The sequence below is a fragment of the Neopsephotus bourkii genome, unplaced genomic scaffold, assembly GCF_033783945.1.
Source record: "Neopsephotus bourkii isolate Nb327-2 ecotype Australia unplaced genomic scaffold, CSIRO-AGI_Nbou_v1 NB_1060, whole genome shotgun sequence".
Taxonomy (NCBI): Eukaryota; Metazoa; Chordata; class Aves; order Psittaciformes; family Psittacidae; genus Neopsephotus; species Neopsephotus bourkii.
Window position 1 is genome coordinate 40,249 of NW_026901548.1, and position 15,775 is coordinate 56,023.

The 15,775-nt window shown below is 38.8% G+C and overlaps 2 protein-coding genes across 5 annotated transcripts in view; one reads left to right on the plus strand and one right to left on the minus strand.

Moving 5' to 3' along the window:
• Nucleotides 1-15,775, minus strand: part of CCNDBP1 (cyclin D1 binding protein 1) — a 74,935-nt gene that overhangs the window by 12,490 nt on the left and 46,670 nt on the right. The window contains exon 11 of one of the 2 annotated variants that reach the window (XM_061361302.1): nt 11,409-11,508. The exons of the other annotated variant lie outside the window; for it this stretch is intronic. Within the exon in view, the coding sequence (XP_061217286.1) occupies nt 11,484-11,508 (25 nt within the window). The 3' untranslated portion in view covers nt 11,409-11,483. Of the gene's footprint in view, nt 1-11,408; nt 11,509-15,775 lie in introns of those variants that run through there. 2 annotated transcript variants of the gene reach the window in all.
• LOC133216528 (protein-glutamine gamma-glutamyltransferase 6-like) lies at nt 466-14,443 on the plus strand. Of its 3 annotated transcripts, XM_061361292.1 has the most exons (14): nt 466-957; nt 1,945-2,069; nt 3,160-3,333; nt 3,522-3,761; nt 6,030-6,148; nt 7,072-7,200; nt 7,363-7,543; nt 7,817-7,952; nt 8,973-9,076; nt 9,169-9,411; nt 10,789-11,106; nt 11,713-11,876; nt 12,621-12,745; nt 13,807-14,443. In XM_061361292.1, the coding sequence occupies exons 2-14, from the start codon at nt 2,063-2,065 to the stop codon at nt 13,955-13,957; spliced, it is 2,091 nt and encodes a 696-aa protein (XP_061217276.1). In that variant the 5' UTR covers nt 466-957; nt 1,945-2,062; the 3' UTR covers nt 13,958-14,443. The 3 variants fall into 3 exon arrangements, with proteins under 3 accessions (XP_061217276.1, XP_061217275.1, XP_061217274.1); XM_061361291.1 differs by lacking the exon at nt 466-957 and having other exon boundaries at nt 1,142-2,069; XM_061361290.1 differs by lacking the exons at nt 466-957; nt 1,945-2,069 and having other exon boundaries at nt 2,534-3,333.

Genomic DNA, 15,775 nt, shown 5'->3' on the forward strand with positions numbered 1-15,775 from the left:
CCACATAGCACAAAGCACCTGTGACATGCCAGAGGGACTCCTCATTGTTACTTAAGCAGCCCCAGTTCAGATGGACTATAGACTCTTCTTGTATGCCTACTTGGACAGACTCACAGAAGGGACTCCACAGCATTCATGGAAGTTATACCAATCTCTTTCTAGTAAACAGTAGTAACAATGCAAGTGCCTTGTTACCCTGAGGATATGATAGTGCAATACTTGAACAATAGACAAAAATTATTCAGGAGATGAATGAAATAAAAGAATATGTTTTTTTCTGAAAGTTAGCAAACTGCATTGTAATGTCAAAGGAAAAAGGAGGAACAAAATACTTTGAACCATTTTGGATGATAGGTGGGTGGATTTGAGCTAGGAAAAACACTTGTGAGTGTTAAGTCATTAGTCACTTAGGAACCATGACCATTGCATTCCAAAGGGATTACAAAAGCAGCTGCTGATGCCTTACTGTGGTGAAGGTGTGGACTGGCAGGTGCCAGTTTGGGATGTAGGCCAGTCCAAGAGAGAGGCTCTGGTGGCTTGGTGAGCACCGCTGTGGGTGTGTCACACAGAGGTAAAGGTGGTGGTTGCAGCTAAGACAGAAAAAGTGTTTGGAGATTTAATTACTTATGTGAGTAGCAAGGAAGAAGAAAAGAAATCGTCATATTCCAGTGGGAGCAATGTGTAACATCTGAAGCAATCACTGTAAGTACTGAGCACCTGAACTTAAGAACTGGTCGATGCGGTTTGTCACTAGGGCTGTGTGTGAAGATCAGGTAACACCAGAGGCTTGTGGCTCTTATGGTTTCCAAGGAATATGAATTAAGGAAAAGAGAAAAAGACCAACTAAAGTAGCTCTGAACAGCAATCAAATCCATTTGAGGCAGAGTCTGGAACAAGCTTTGACAGCCTGAACATCCCAGAAATTTACAAGAGGAGGAAGAACCTCTGAATTATAATGTAAGTGGAGACACCAAGTGTGAAAACGTGGTATTAGTTTGGTTTTCGCTTTGTTTTTCAGGCTAGAGCTAGCATGAATGTCATATAAGTAAGTACTCTCATATTCTTTGTGGTATCAAAGAGTGTTTCTCAAAAAGGCACAAGTTTTTTGGTTTTTTGTTTCTTTTTAAATCACCCTTAGAAACAGCTGTTGGAGCTGAATGGCTGCTGTTCTTCCAGTTTGTGGGGGTTTTACTTAGTTGTTTTTTCTTCCAAACTTGAAATTCAGACTTACTTAAGTCTTTACTGAGTGCTAAAACACGACCAGTGCAGCTGCATGATCTTAAACAGCTAAATATTCCTTGCCCCAACAATGATACTTTATTATCTGTATCTTAAGCAAGGGTACAGAAATATGTTCAGAGTTGTGAAGCTAGACAGGCTTAGAGTTTGTACTGATTAAAAACTTTTCACAGTTAATCGTTTGGGGGTTCTTTTTGAAATAAAACTTTTGCTGAAAGAGTAGTACGGAGCTGACCAGCGTAACAGGTAAACAGACATTTGTTTCTGTTGAGAGTTTATAATTTCACATAAAGCAGGAGGCAATTTGAGATAATTTGAGACCAAAAAAAAACCCTTTAAAACAAACTCACAGCTGCTTAGCAAAACCAGAAGTGACATTAAGCAATCTGGAAGTTAAGTAATCAGGAAATGCTCCTTTTTCTTTCGTATGGCTTTTATGTCCCACCACACTCCCCATTTCCTCATCCTTAAAGATAACTTATTCATGGCACACCTATTATCCTTTGTAGGAAGTTCTTCTTGTCTTGGAATTAATGAGAATGCATTTCCTCTGAGTAAATAATTTGGTATCTCCTCCCATAATTACACCCACATTGAGTAGGAACATTGGCATTAGGCATACATATATTATAGGAACTAGTTAATTCATTTGACAAGTCTACAGGCATTAATAACAACTGCTGTACCTCTCCTCTCAAATTTCAGCTGACAGCACAAAAAGATTGCTGGTTGTTGGTCTTTTGGGTTTTTTTATGATTAACGTGACTTGGACATCCTTGAAGAACAAAGTAGAAGTTGTATGCAATTCTCATAAGCTAAGGGAATGGCAGGTGAGTTCTGCATGTCATCTGCTTCCCTTCAGCAGGTACTTTATTCAGGACTGTTTCCAAAAGATACATGCCCTGTAGGTGTCTGCTCAAACCTCTTATCTGAAGGAAATTTCATATTGTAATATGTTCTTGTGCTTAATTTTCAATGTTCTATTGTTCTTATAATAGTAAGACCTGTTAGAGAATAATTTTTGAGCTAAGCAGAGGATATTGGGGGGGGGGGGGGAAGGAGAGAAAAGAAATTCCCATTCCTTCAGAAGACACCATGCAGAACTCCATCTAAACCCTTTATTTTTTAAACTGTTTTTCAGAGATGTGTTATGCTTTGTATTAACAAAATTAGCTCCATCCAAATGGAGCTGTGAGCATGGAGTCAACAGATATGAATTCAAAGATGCATTAGAACTCTACCAAAGAAAAGTGGTAATAACAGTGTATCTGCTTTTTAAAATTAAAAATAAAGATGACTATTGAACCAGGCAATTGCCAAGCAGAGTTCTCTCTTGTTTAATGATGAAACAAACATTTTGAAATCAATTTTTAAAATGTTGCTTTGCAGGGAAAGCAGCAGCCTACTCTAGTTCATTCTTCTCCCAAGTGCGTCATGTTAAAGATTCTTTTTTTCAGTCCATCAATGCTTGCTCAGATTACTTCTTTGTATGTCTTAGACTACAAAGAAAAAAACGATTCTTCCTTGAATTTAATTATGGCACTTTTTTTTTCCCATAAGTTAAATGTTACTTTGACTTCTTCCTCAAGGATTATGTATAAATTGTAGTTTAATATGCAGCAATATTGTTTCAGATCTGATGTAGTATTTCATTGCAATGCTATATGGTATGAGACAGACTTAGAACTTGTTTAAAGATTCCTGCCATAGTAGTGCAGGTGCCATAGGCCTTAATTCAGCCTTTCTATCCCACTTTTTTGTTTTGTTTTGTTGTTACTGTTTTCTTTTAAATTCCCTTTAAAATGGTGGTGGTCATGTTTCCCCATTCTGTCCCCTCTCCCTCCATCCTCACTGCATTTATGATACTAGCGTTAATAAATGTGATTTGGAAGAATCTTCATCTCTTCTTTTGTTTTGTAGACCTGACACCAACACATATCAGCTGGCAGCCATCAATAAATGCAAGTGCACACCGTACTGACAGATACGCCAACACTGAGTTGACTGTGAGGCGAGGACAAGCCTTCACTATTACTCTGTACTTCAACAGACCAAAGCAGAAAGGAGAGAGCCTAACATTTGTCACTGAAATCGGTAATACTCCCTTAGCTTGATCCATATTCTCACAAAACTGTAATCTTTACCCCTTGTACTTACCCACTCATTCTATTTAGAGATACAATTTTTCCTGATGTATTTTTAATACTTTTCCCTGGCTAATGTGCTATTAATACTGAAACTGCACAATGGAATGGAAACCAATTACCCCTTCTTCCTGGCAGGACCATCCCCCTCGGAATCTCAGCGTACAAAGGCTGTATTTAACCTCTCTGAGGTGGGAGCGAATGGCTGGAGTGCTGTTCAAGGACCCAGTGAGGCTGGTTATATGAACTTTACAATATCCAGCCCAGCCAATGCTGTCATTGGACGATACAATCTGATCCTCCATGTAACCTCAGGGAACAAGATCTTCTCCAGATTTCTGGGGCAGTTTGTGTTACTCTTCAACCCTTGGTGCCCAGGTAGGTACCAGGGCCTTTGCTCTTGAACGTAACTGACCTATTTGCTTTCATATCTGCACAGTGAGCTTGCTGCCTCAAGCTGCCTCTCTTTGGGTCACCAGCAGCAGCAATCTCAGCTATCGGTTCAGAGATCTAGTTTTACTACTTTAAAAAGCTATTGCTGCACCTCTCCCTGCCCTTTTATCATAAAGAGATGTGCTATATGGGGTGATATCAGAGACTCTTTCTTCAGGACTTGAGCAGATCATTTTTCTGTAGATGAGGGGTGACAGACTTTTGTAAATTAATGAACTTCTCAGTAACATCCTTGACTTGCACCTAAATCAAAGCAAGACTGTTCATACAGATGTTAACTGCAAAGACAATAGCTGAACTAACTGTAAGAACTGATAGAGGACTAATGTGAGGAAGATTGACATTTCCCAGGTCTTTCATCATGGGTTGAAAAGGGATATCTCTTGCTGCTGTTTTTTTTCTTTTTTCTTTTTTTTTTTTTTCCTGCAGCCTCAGCATAATACAGAGGAAATGCAAATTCCTAAACAGAAATTTTTGCAAACATGCAAGTCTAGAAACCTAGATTAGCCTTAAAATATACCATGAGTTACAGGAGCTCTTAGACAACCAAGTGACTGAACAGCTTATAAAAGAAATGTAACCACAATCATCCACTGTTTTCTTCTGTGACTCTATGCTCGTCAAGGGCCCCTAACAAATGTGTCAAGAGCCAAGACAAAAAAAAAAGCTGCTACTTAGCTCAGCCTGTCTTAAAGATAGAAATAATTATAGAACTATGTTCCGGAAACTCAGACTGTCTCTGCATAGACAGTCTTTTGGGGAAAACCTTCCCAGAACCCCTTGAAAGATCACTTGTGGTGCAACTTCCATGTAACTTCAGATGGAAACCACGCTGCAGGCAAGGACTGAAATATTTGACAGCTCCTGAAAAGCTTGTTCAAAGTATTGGATCTAGAACAATATAATCAAGAGCATAAGAACTTCAGACAAAAAAATATTCTTCAACTGATTATTGAAGGACATTTAGATTGCTCAGAATCATAAACTCATGGGGATAGAAGGATCTTAGGAAGTTATCCAGTCCCACACCATGCTCTATTTAGCACTTAGGTCATTCCTGAGAGATCTTTAATTCCTTCTTAACGGTCAGCCATTAGGGAAGCTGCAGTACCTCCCCTGGCAATTCATTCCAATTAAACACTAGCCTTTCCATTAGAATTTTTTCCTACTAACCAACCAAAATTTTTTGCTTTGATGTCAGCATAAAACTTGTCATCCTACATATGACAGACAAGAAGAACAGATTCTCTCCCCTTTCTGCCCCATCCTCTTCACCAGAATTTCTGGAATTGATTACCGTGCCCCATTCCTCACCCCCATTTGTTTTCTACCTTAATAATTGAGTTAATATCTTCATAAGTAGTATTTTCAGGATTGCTGAGCATTATCAGTGTTCTTCTCTTTCCAACTAATTCACACATTGATGTGCAGCACCTGCAACTGCACACAGTTCTCCAGGCCTGTGCTGGCTCAAAAGCTTGGGAATCAATAATGATGACATTATTAAAAAAAAAACCAAAAGTGTGGACAGCCACCACAAAAATAGACTTTATATAATGTGACATTTTAAAAATAAATTATACAATCTATGTATTTGCAGGAAGGGAGGGTAAAAAAACTGACTCATGAAAAGCTGGTTTTAGTATGCATTTCCTGAAATCCTGAAGCTTTTAGAAAATAATTTTTAACATTATGAAATTAAACACTGAGCTAAGTAGGCACTGCTATCTAAAGAGTGATCAAAACCTAAATATCTTCTTTCATAGCAGCTACATGTTGTGCCATAGATTAGGGAATCAACGAGTAACAATAAAAATCAAAGTGAGTGTCATCTGTGTGATTCTTTTCAAATGTATATTTTAACTACCCTGAGAAGGCAGATATATCCAGTGAACTAGCCTGGACTTTTCTCCATCTTCCTCACAAAAATATAACATACAGATAGGGGATATTTAGGTAACAAAGACTATAATAGAATTAGGGAAAAAGTTACATTAGTTCAACATGGAATCCCTCTTCCCCCCAGCCACATACAATAGCAGGCCTTTTCACTGAGCTGTACATGGTCAGGGAGCTATAACAATGCATTTTCCAAATAGTTTTCCCCCTTGCTAAATCAGGATTCAAATGTTTTTGAAAGGCTGCTAGTATTCTCAGCTTTAAGTGTAAAAGCATGTCCAACTTGGGTTTCAGGTGATGATGTCTACATGGATAATGAAAATGAGAGACAAGAATATGTCCTAAATGAAAATGGAATAATCTTTGTGGGTAATGCAAAGTACATAGAAGCAAGAGGATGGTACTACGGGCAGGTGAGCCATAAGGAATTCATTTAGGCTCTTATTCCATCTCCAATAGCATTTTCTTTTATCATTACTTGCCTCTCTAATTGGCATGCCTATTTATATGGAGACTGAACAAACCTGGCCAGCTTTGTCTGTGGTTTGCTCACTGTGTGCCTGACAGGACTTTCATGTGAGTGGTGACTTAACACAGCACTGAAGCTAGGACTGACTTCTACATGTGCTTAAAGCTCATGGTATAAGCATGGACCTCATCTGGGACCAAAGCACCACAAATGACAATATACCTGTGTGCCTCCAACACACTCACCGTTTCTGTAATGCTGTAACAATGGGCTAGAACACTGACATAGAATCATAGAATGGTTTGGGTTGGAAAGGACTTTTAATATAGTCTGACCTCTCTGCAATAGGCAGGGACATCTTCAACCAGATCACACTGCTCAAAGCCCCATCCATCTTGACCTTGAATGTTTCCAGGGATATAACTCAAGATAATCTAATAACTGCAATGAGAATAAGCTGGGCAGTTTTAGTTTTACTTTAGTGATTTCTTCTGACGGCAGAAGGCATCCTGCCAGATTTTTGCTTTAAATAGTTAGCTATGTCTTTAGCCAGTATCACACTGCGAACTGCACGCTGTCTTTCTGCTTCACTGTCTCTTTCACTTTTGGGCTGGAATATCTTAGAAAGGAAGAATCATAGAATGATTTGGGTTGGAAAGGACCTTAAGATCATCTAGTTCTGACCCCCCTGCCATTGGCAGGGACACCTAACACTCGACCATGTCGCCCAAGGCTCTGTCCAACCTGGCCTTGAACACTGCCAGGGATGGAGTATTTACCACTTCTCTGGCCAAGAACTGCAGTATAATTTCCTCTAATTCTCTTTGTGAAATATTTTCTTTAAAAAATTATCTTATATGATCACAGTTTCAAGATCACCTTCTGAACATCTGTCTCACCATGCTTGATCTGAGCCTGTACTATCGTCAGGACCCAGCCATTGATGTATCCCGAAGAGGAGACCCTAAATATGTAGGCCGAGTAATCAGTTCTATGGTAAGAAATGGACAACTTAATCTGAATTACACACGTTTTAGCAGAAAGCATTAGTTATACCACTGAAACCCAGCCACCTGCACCTTAAACAATATAATTAACTACATACGGTGCATTACACACAATTGATTTTGTGCATTTTGTCCATTCACCTATTTTTAGATCAATGGAAATGATAATGATAATGGAGTTCTCCTGGGAAAGTGGCAAGGAAGTTTCCATTCAGATGAGAATCCATCCAGATGGGATGGTAGTGTGGTAATCCTCCAGAAATGGCGTCAGGACAACTACAAGCCTGTTCAGTATGGCCAGTGCTGGGTTTTTGCAGGCGTCATGTGTACAGGTAAGCTTTAAGAAAGAGGACTGTCGTGAAATGGAGGCATTTGTGACCTCTGGTTTTATCAAAACTACAAAGCAATTAATTCTACAAGTGCAACAGTGCTCTGAAGACTGCAAATGCTGAAGAATCACAAAATATTTAGACACTTAAACTTGTTTCTCAGATACATGCAATCATTAAACTAAAGCTCTGTGTGTGTGTTGTTTGTGTTGCTTGGGAGTTGTTTGGGGGTTTTTTGTAGTTTTATTTTTTGTATTATTTTTTAATATATTTCAGTTCTAAGGTGCCTGGGGATTCCTACTCGTTTGGTTTCAAATTTTAACTCTGCCCATGATGTGGACAGAAACCTGAGTATTGATAAGTACTATGACAGCTCTGGAAAGAGTCTTAATATCGGCAAGGACTCCACATGGTAAATATGTTTGTTTTTTTTTTATCTCACCAGTAATTAGAGAGAGGATTTAAGAGACTTACAAATATGAACAGCAGCAGTACAAAAGCAACTGAGAGGTGCCTGAACAAAATTTTTTCCAAAATTAATACACCCATTTGGAAAGAAAACATTTTTCATGGTTTTGAGATAACAGTTCCAACAACTAGCCCAATTTTTTGCAATCTCTGATCTCCAAAAATTGCAATTTTCTTTAAAAATATGTTTTGATTGACAATATATCTATTGCCAAGGCTCTTTTAATTACTGGCACCTAACCAGTCTGGTCATAATAATGCAGCTGTGCACCTTTCATAGGATCATAGGATGGTTAGGGTTAGAAAGGACCTCAAGATCATCTAGTTCCAACCCCCCTGCCATAGGCAGGGACACCTCCCACTAAACCATCTCACCCAAGGCTCTGTCCAACCTGGCCTTGAACACTGCCAGGGATGGAGCATTCACAAGCTCCCTGGGCAACCCATTCCAGTGCCTCACCACCCTCACAGGAAAGAATCTCCTCCTTATATCCAGTCTAAACTTCCCCTGTTTAAGTTTTAACTCATTACTCCTTGCTGTATCACTACAGTCCCTAAAGAAGAGTCCCTCACCAGCATCCTTATAGGCCCTTCAGATACTGGAAGATTGCTCTGAGGTCTCCATGCATCCTTCTCTTCTCCAAGCTGAACAGCCACTTCTTTCTCAGCCTGTCTTCATACAGCTCCATATATCCACAACTTAAATCTTTCACTTATAGTTCATACTGCTCCCAAAGCAAGCTGCCAACATCTATATTCTCTCCTTCCCTGTCCTGAGGTCTACACCTCAAAAGCAGCCAGTAAACCTATTCTTTGAAGGAGGCAGTGAGTCGCTGTAACAAGACAGCTTCTGTCAGACCTTAGAGAATTAAAAAAACAAAAAAAAAATCCTTACTCCTTTCAAACTGGAAATTTGTAGGACTCTATAGTACTGTGCTTTCTAGATGCTGTTCTTTGTCTCCAGGGATTATCATGTCTGGAATGAAAGCTGGTTCATTCGCCCAGACCTAGGAACATCATACAATGGGTGGCAGGTTTTGGATGCGACTCCACAAGAACAAAGTAAAGGTAGCAGGAGAAGTTCTCATCATGACTTAACATTTTGTCTTCAAACTGAGCACAACTAATAAAATTTGAATTTATTTTTTTCCACGTTTTAGGATTATTTCAGTGTGGTCCTGCATCTGTGAGAGCCATCAAAGAAGGTGATGTAGACTTGGATTATGACACATTATTTGTTTATACGGAGGTGAATGCTGATTGCAACAGATGGATTGTATACAATGATGGAACTAAGAAAAGAGTTTATTGTGATACCGAAATAATTGGCAGGTTTATCAGCACCAAAGCTGTGGGCAGCAACTCCCGTGTGGATGTCACCTATAGTTACAAATATCCAGAAGGTAAAAGAGTTATCACAAGTATCTCCTACTGAATTATTGGTGCTAGGCTAAGATGGGTAAACAGTTTTGTTTGATTATTTCTCCTTTTCCTTCAGAAAATATTTCTGCCCTTGTTTTCAGAGACTTTCTTAATACAGTGGGTATTATATTTCTGGGTTTGTGTATTTAGTAGTGTCCTTATTAAGACACAATACAAAATATAATTTAGTCCCTTATGGAGAAGTATAAAATGTAATATAAACACAAAATAGGGCTATAAGATATATTTTACTACCCAAGGCAGACAAACCCTCAGGCTGTCATACCAAAAAGTCTTAAAGCTGAGTCCATCGTGTATCATGAACCGCAGGTGTGCAGTATGGGAAGTTATAGAATAATAAATACTAGTTTACTGCCATATTTAGCAGATGAAGCAGATCAACAACCAAGCCACCAATCCAAAACCTTAAACTCCAGTTCTAGACATCCACCTCCCAGTAGATCTCATGCTCAGTCTTTCTCTGCAAATAACTGTTGATGTGTCTACTCCAAATCCTCATTTTTCCTTCTGAAGACCCCATTACATCCCACTCCCAAGAGAAGTGACCAATCTCCATCTCTGCCTGTATAAATTCACCAAATTAGGCTCTCTTGTGATCCTGCTCTGACATCCAGTCATCACCTTGCCAATCAGTTATATATTTGCACTCCTGCTGGACTTGGCCTCCACATTATTGGATTCTGGAAACAAAATACTAGGAAATGGCAAAGGACGAAGTGCCACTCATCCATACTTCAGAAAAAAATGCAACAAAGTTTAAGAACTGCATAGGCATAGGTTTGCAGGAATATTTTTATCTTCCCTCAAAATCTTGTACCTATGTCTTTCCATCTTTTTTAAATTCAGGGTTACAGAATTCATATATTAGTCTGCTTAATGTTTGTGGCTCAAAGTCTTAAAAAATGGAAAAAAAAGGAGGAAGATATATTTAACATTTTTTAATATTTGCCATCCAGAATCAGTGGCCATATTTCAATACTTCACTCCTCAAGTTTTTAGTGCAACCATATTTAATACAGAGACGGATTATCATCAGATTAGCAAAGTAACACCACATTAGTGTATGTTCTGACCAAAGAAAAAGGAATCCTGCATCCTAAATAAATACAAATGCATTTATTTTATTTTAGTGACTTATTCACCTTATTACAGTATGTTTATTATTCTCTTGTGAAAAACCTGATCAGAGGCCTAATAAAAGTACGGGGAACTTTCAGGTATTGCAATATTCCTGTGTGATGCAGAGCTGACACCATGTATCATTCTGAAAGCCTTTATACAGACAACGAGCAAAGCAACAGAAGTATGAATTTTACTTGGTTCTTTCCTTTGACCAGGTTCTCCTGAGGAAAGACGAATTTATAAAAAGGCCTTGGCCAAGATATTTGGGCCAAACATCACAGAAGGACACAGAGAATCTCCAGATGAAAGGCCCTCAGAGAATATTAGAAACCCTGGGATCTCTGGGAAATTCAAGCTGGCTGAACCTCCAGTATTTGGCAAAGACATTACCCTGATCTTAATTCTCAGTAACCTATCTTTTGACCCCAAGACTGTGAAGGTGGACATGAATGCGTCAGCCATCCTGTACACAAGGAGAGCAGTGGCAGAGATCCTGAAGGCAACCACTTCTGTGGATCTTGGTTCTAAACAAGGTAACTTTTAATGTCCCTAAGGAGCCAATAGAGCTCTCTTAGCTACATGAAGTTAATTAGAAGGAAAAAACATCAATATCGTATCTTTATCAATCTTGTAGTACATCTGCTTGTTCCATCTCTTAACAGTATTTTTATGAGCACATTTTGTAAGATATTTTTTACTCAGAAAACTTTGACTAGTTCAACCAGGAATTGAAGGTCTCATGAAATGTTATATAGAAGGCTACATTTACATTATAGCTAACATATATATTATATACATATAACAAATAGGATATAAGGATGGAATAGATAAAAATGATTATAACTCTAATTTCAAGAAATACGAAGAGATAGGAATCCAGTGAAATGCACATGAGCAGATCCCCCCTGTTTCAGGATAAAATCCTCCATTCAAAACTGTAGGGGTCAAATGGATTAAGAAAAGGATCACTAGGACAGGGAAATACACAACCAGTCTCACATGGAAGAAATACAGACTCAGCTCTCTTATATTCTGTTCTCTTCAGTAATTTCAACACCACCACCACCCTCCCAGTAACAATCTTTTCTTTAGCATTCTTTGAGAATGTAACGATTCCTAAATATATGTCCAAATTCCAGGGAAACATATCCGATTAAAGATCCCTTATTCTTATTATGGAAAATACCTGACTACCGACAAAAGGATCCAAGTTACTGCTTTGTGTGAAGTCATCCACATGCATGGGGTAAAGTTGCTGGTGGAGAAGACAATCATTTTAGAGGACACAAACATTATCATTAAGGTAAACAATTCTCTTTCTGATGCCCTGAACAGACAGAAGGAACTAGAGTGTTTCTGGAGCTCGGATGTTAAGATGAGAATGTGGGGATAAATGCATTATTTTAGGCTGCAATTTCAGATGTTGCTCTAAAATTCTGCCTGCTTGAATTGAGAAAGTAAGCATGCAAGTGAGCAATTTCTTCGCCTGAATCTGCCCCCTATTCTTCTGAACAGCTCTGTTACCTTCTTTCTTTCCCAGTCACATGTTCACAAAATTTGTTTTCATTTCATCTGTATTCTAGTTATTGGCAAGTGCTTGTGTTGCCTTTGAACAACTTTGCCTGCTCACAAAATATACTTAAACCCTTAATTCTAATCTATGTTAGAGACAGTTTATATTGTTTTAATGCTTTAACCCTAATCAATGATGTGCCAAAATAAATTAAAAAAAAAGTAAAAAAAGAAAAAAAGCCACTTAGCAACCCAAACAGCAGATAGGTTTAATGAGATGTGTCCACATAGTCAAGACTATTTACTGAAATAGTGCACAAAATATTGCATACACCTTTACAGCACTGTTTAGCTAACCCAAGTCCAGCTTCAAGTACTGAGAAAGGGTTACCAGTTGTTAGTTAAATTTCACAGCTCCTACCAATATCTCATTCAGCCTCAAATATGAGAGACGCTCTGCTTGCAGTTCGATTGAAGCCTGACTCCAGAAAAGCATGAAACAGTGAATGATCAGAAATGTGTCTTTGCCGTTTAGATTCCTCGGCGGGTTGTAGTGAACAAAGCTGTTTCTCTAGAGATCTCATACGCCAATCCCCTTCCTGAACCTGTGAACCGCTGTGTACTGCTAGTGACTTTGATGAATCAACAGGTCAAGATACAGTAAGTGAAAGCTGTAACATTCACGCAGTGCTCTGAACATGACCAACAGCATGCCTAGTTTCCTCAGTCAGAAAAAAAATCATAGTTGAATTGTCTTTTTCATACTTTCTACTACCAAATATATATTGAGATACAATGATTCCTCAATCATGTTTTAACTTTTCTAAGTAGGAACTTTAACAACTAAAACCTGCTAACATTCTTCTTTCATGGACAAGAAAATGGACATGTCAAAGTCTTTTCCAAACTAGTTGATTCTATGATTCTATATGTCAAATTCTTTTGTTTCTCTGATATTTTTCTCTACAACTTGGCTTTGTGTTTCTATTTTTATATGCAGTACTGTAGCACTACAAAAATAAGTCTGAGTTAAAGCAAACAAGTAAGACCCTGCCATAGCTCCCCTTGTTTCAGCCCAAAAAAGAAGTAGCTCTGTTCTCCTTTAAAGTAGGAGAAAAAACCTAAGAGCAAAATATTCTACTAATTTTTTCTTTTCTTCTGGACTCTCCTGCTTTATGGATTAACTCAGTGCTGAGCAGGTCATATTTCCTAGGGATTTATTATAAAACAGCCTGACTTGCTGTGATTCTGTAAATATTTGGACATATTCCATAAAAATATACAGAAAACATTATTCCAGTGAAAGACAACCAATTTAGGCCAAGAGGAGCAAAATGAAGAATCCAGTCATTAGAAAAAGTACATTATTGCCAAAATGGATATGAACCAAGCAGGCATTGAACAGTGCTGACCTTTGACATGAGAGTTTTCCTGTTCTCAGTTTGTGTTGACTATCGAAACTCATACCCAGCCCTAACAAGGCATGACATAGTGCTGCTCATTTCCACCAGGCTATTCAAGAGTAAATGAAGACAGTACTTTCTTTTCTCATTTCCTGGTCTGCACAGAGCCTCAAACCCTGAGTAATTCTCAAAACCCAAGGCTGGGAGTCAAGTAACTGTTGCTGCCCCCGTTATCATGCACTTCTGCTTCTTGGGAATCTCAAGGTAAAGACAATGCAAGCCTGAATTAATGGATTTTTCTTTCTTTTTTTTCTCCAGTCTGGCACCACTGGCACCAAGAGAGAGATCAAAAATTTATTTTGAATTCACACCTCGCAGGACTGGGCCCTTACAGCTGCAAGTAGACTTCTCTTGTGACAAATTTTCACATGTCAAGGGATTTGTAACCATTGCAGTAGCATCTGCATAATGCAGTGGAATCAATCTCCTGTTTCAGCATTAACCTGGCAAGACATCTTCCTCTATACAGGGACAGTAATGACAGCAAGGAACTTACCACAAAAGTTGGTGACCTCTTACACTGCAATAGAATCAAGTCTCCTGCTTTCACAGTGATTAATTCTGTAGTCTGTAATTGTTTGGGGTTTGTTGGTTTGTTTTTTTGTCCTCTTGTCTAGAAAATTGAAGTCCCTTTCTGTAGAAATAGTCCCACTGTTTTATCAAATGTCATTGTGTTAGGCTCCTTGTTTTGACTTTTCCATCAGATTATTAATACAGTCTGTTTTCAAGCACATTCTAATTGTCAGCAATAAATAAATCTATTCCTAGAACCGTATTCTTTTGTAATGAATTGTATATTCCATGGAAATATTATGAGAAATCACAAGATTGAGGATGATGCTTTTCCCTTCATTTCTCAAGCTTCTTACCTAAAGAAGTAGAAAATCTAATTTCTGTATTTGTGACACGTATGAACTCTCTGAATGGGGAGAAAAAAAGCCTACAAAGACTGGGAAAAGTAATGTTTGGGGTCCATGACAACAATATTTCTCTAACCTGTGGGCACAGGACTGTTCCAGAGTGGACCACACATATACTCATTCAAGTAGGTAACTTAATTCCTGTGTAATGTGGCAGAGTCCCAAGCACCATTAAACACAAGGGGAGACCTTTGCATTAATCTGAAAGTTCAGCAACAGAAGGTAACTAACACTTTCTGCCCATCAGCGTAAGGTTACTGAAGACAAGGAACACATTTGTCTTCAAACCTTCCCAATGTAACTCATTCCCAGGCAGCCCCTCCTCCATACCTCTGGCACGGTGTTTGCATACAGATGCCTCTTTTGCAGGTTCCTGATCCTACATTGCTGGGTACCAGGTTTCACTTGAAACTCACTTTCAAGTAGCCTTAAGGATTCTCTATTACTGCAGGCAATATAGCTTCTTGAGGGACTCCTAGGAAGGGTAATGACTGACAGGACACAGTAACCACCTGGCCACATTGCTTAAGTAGAGTGTGAAGCAGTAATGATGTACAAACAGGTCTCCCAAGCCTGAAGACTTAGATTTGATGTCAGATGTATAAAATGTTTAAAGCAGAATTAATATGGCCAAAATTCTGAACCACAGAGATGTCAGATGTTCGATATGGACAACTTTTGTCAGACAGCTGATAATATTTCAGTTGGACATATCCAGGCATGATCACAAATTCTTAATGAAGATAATGCACAAGAAACCATAATAAAACTTTTGATTCTTCTTTTAAAATAAATTTAAGCTGCAGGTAGTTAATTTGCCCAGGGTGCCATCAATCATGATACGAATTTCTGAACAAAACAGAAAACAGCAACAGACAGAAAAAAACACAATGTAGAAGCGTAGGGGTGAGAAAAGTAAGTGATCACCCCTTCCTCCTCAATACAGTCCATCAAAAGTTGGGAACAGTACACAACCTCCTCCCAGGACCAACTGGCAGGGCATGTTTGTAGCTAAATCGTGAAACAGGATGAGGGAGGAAAGAGCATGAGCAAGCTTCAAGAGTGGAGAAGAGTGTGTCTGAAATGAGAGTGGGCAGGGCTCACACAGCACAAGAGCTCCATAGCCTCCTTCAGGGCTCAGCTCAAGATGCCATGCCAAATAGCTACAGAGAAACAGCATACCTGTGTTATGAGCACCAAGCTATAAAGAAAAATCTTTAAGAGCAGAGGCTGCCATGAAATCCGGGTACACAGGTGACTGCATAGTAATAACAATGTCATCTCAGTGGGATGCATTGCTTCTTACT

Bases quoted from the DNA above. Each gene is read 5' to 3' on its own strand.
- LOC133216528 (XM_061361290.1), top strand. From the start codon at position 3,042: ATGGTGGTGGTCATGTTTCCCCATTCTGTCCCCTCTCCCTCCATCCTC. The intron at 7,201-7,362 runs GTAAGAAATGGA...ACCTATTTTTAG, and splicing joins GCCGAGTAATCAGTTCTATG to ATCAATGGAAATGATAATGA. The intron at 11,107-11,712 runs GTAACTTTTAAT...TCCAAATTCCAG, and splicing joins GGATCTTGGTTCTAAACAAG to GGAAACATATCCGATTAAAG.